The sequence below is a fragment of the Lagopus leucura genome, unplaced genomic scaffold, assembly GCF_019238085.1.
Source record: "Lagopus leucura isolate 7727_CA_CO unplaced genomic scaffold, USGS_WTPT01 27-62_obj-0_obj, whole genome shotgun sequence".
Lineage (NCBI taxonomy): Eukaryota > Metazoa > Chordata > Aves > Galliformes > Phasianidae > Lagopus > Lagopus leucura.
The window spans coordinates 121,873-124,134 of NW_024967527.1; the positions used below are offsets into that span (position 1 = coordinate 121,873).

Consider the following 2,262-nt stretch of genomic DNA (forward strand, 5'->3'; position numbering starts at 1 on the left):
CTTGGGCTTCCTGACCCCATCTCTGCAAGCTTCCTAAAAGACCTGCCAGCATAATTTTGGGGTTGTGCCCACAACTGGAAAATTTGGATGTGGGCTCACCCCGATTGCATAACACTGGGCAGAGTCAGAGATGGGAGCAATAAAAAGGCGAGAGAGCGTGCAGGAGGGATGAGTCCTGCCAGCAGCACACCCGGCTGTCCACCTGCTGCAGAGATGGTGCACGCAACCTCCTCCCTGCTGCTGCTGCTGCTCAGCCTGGCTCTGCTGGCTCCCAGACACTCTGCCAAAAAGGTAACGGGATGGGGCTGGGAGAGGGTGCCCCTAGGTGCCCACCCCTGTCTCCTGCCCGGCACTGAGTCCTTCCCTTCATCCCAGTGCTCGCTGACCGGGAACTGGACCAACGACCTGGGCTCCAACATGACCATCAAGGCTGTGAATGACAAGGGCGAGTTCAGAGGCACCTACTACACAGCTGTAGCAGACACGCCAAATAAGATCACGAAGTCACCGCTGCTTGGTATCCAAAACATCACGGTCTGCCAGCCCACCTTTGGCTTCACGGTTGGATGGACTTTTATAGGTGCTTTCTTTCTTTCCCATCCTCCCTGCAATGACCCTGTTCCTCTGCTGCCCTTCCCTGTGACATCCCCTTTGCTCTCCTGCCCTTCCCCACGATGTCCCCACTGGTCTCCTCCAGTTCTATATGGTGGCCCTGATGATCTCTCTTCCTCTCTGTGATGTCCCTGACGATTTCCTACCCATACCCGTAGTCCCCCCAGTCATGCCCTGCCTCTCATGGCCCCAGTGCTGCTCCATCCCTGCTGTGTTCCCAGCAGCCCCATCCCTTCCCCCAGAACTGTGGACTGCTGTCACCTCCTGGTCCCCAGGATCAGGAGAAGTGCTGGGGATGTCCCCAAGGGGCAGGGAGAGCTCAGATGAGTTGTCTCCAGGGCAGAGGGACCATGGCTCTGGCACTGCCCTGCTCTGTGTGGAGCTCATGACCCCACTCCCCTCATCTGCCCCTTTTCCTACAGAGACCACCACTGTCTTCACGGGTCAGTGCTTCATAAACGAGAACGGCGAGGAGATCCTGAAGACCATATGGCTGCTGCGGTCAAATGTTACTAACATTGGCGATGACTGGAAAGCCACCAGGTGAGCCCAGAGCAGAGGCACAATGTCCCAGGCAGTGACCCAGAGGCTGTGCACTTACCACCTTACATGTCCCCTCTGTTCCCCACAGGGTTGGCAACAACAACTTCACTCGCCTGCACACAGAGAACATGGATGGCCCCACAAGTCCCACGTCAGCAACAATGCTGGAGTGCTGACTCTGCTTGTGACATTCCTCCCAATAAAGCTTTGCCTCATGCCACATCCCTTCAGGCTGCACTTTTGGCTCCCATATCCCCCCGTCACATCCCAATTCCTCTCCCTCACCTGTCCCCTCTGCCAATCCCACACCCCATGGCGTGGCAGTGCCAGCAATGACACTTGCGTCACAATGTCCCCTGTGCCAGCACAGGCACTGCTCAATGCCTTTGAGACTGCATACATTTGGGAAGCGGTTGGGAAGGAAGTTTAGGAAGCCAAAAGGGAAGAGAAAGAGAAGACGGGCCGTATTGCATACCAAGTGCAGGAGTGGGGAGTGCACTGGCACACAGTGCATGTGGGTGGGCTCCAATCCCCACGGCATACAAGGAAAGCTGTCAGGGACAGCTCTGCCAGAAGCCTGCAGAAATAGCACGCTCCTTCTGCTCCTCCGCCATGCGCCACCGATGCTACCTGCAGTCCCTGGTGCTGGCCCAGCTCTACCCCAAATCCCTTTGAGTGATCCGAAAGCAAAGCAAAGGGTGGTGCTGCCAGCAGTGCTGGGAGCAGACACCACAGTGGCTCTGGGGCCAGGAGCATGGGGCTCTGGGGCTCTGCTCAAAAAGCACTGGACCTGGCACTTCATCATGCATCCCTTGGCAGAGCTCTGTACATTCCATGTGTTGATGTCTCACATAGTCAGCAAATCCACCACCTCGCACTGCTGTCTGTCCTAAAAAGTACACAGCCATCCCTGAGAGCATTCTAGTCATGTGCTTTTCCACCACATCCCTGTGCTGATCGCAGTGCTATCACAGCCCTACGACCATCCATGGATCTCGGACTCTTCCTGTTCATTCCCCACACTGTGTGTCACGGTACACAGGCACTTCGGGGAAGAAAGGGGAGCACAGAATGCAGATTTCCCTTGGCAGGACTCCAGGGGCCCCA

The 2,262-nt window shown here is 56.5% G+C and overlaps 1 protein-coding gene across 1 annotated transcript; it reads left to right on the forward strand.

The window, feature by feature from the left end:
- The first annotated feature begins 213 nt into the window (after positions 1-213).
- LOC122193166 (avidin-related protein 4/5-like) lies at positions 214-1,331 on the forward strand. Its single transcript, XM_042893888.1, has 4 exons — positions 214-291; positions 376-580; positions 1,035-1,155; positions 1,244-1,331. Exons 1-4 carry the CDS (start codon positions 214-216, stop codon positions 1,329-1,331), a joined length of 492 nt encoding a protein of 163 aa, XP_042749822.1.
- Positions 1,332-2,262: the final 931 nt, after the last annotated feature.

Bases quoted from the DNA above. Each gene is read 5' to 3' on its own strand.
- LOC122193166 (XM_042893888.1), top strand. From the start codon at position 214: ATGGTGCACGCAACCTCCTCCCTGCTGCTGCTGCTGCTCAGCCTGGCT. The intron at 292-375 runs GTAACGGGATGG...CCTTCATCCCAG, and splicing joins CCAGACACTCTGCCAAAAAG to TGCTCGCTGACCGGGAACTG. The intron at 1,156-1,243 runs GTGAGCCCAGAG...TGTTCCCCACAG, and splicing joins GATGACTGGAAAGCCACCAG to GGTTGGCAACAACAACTTCA.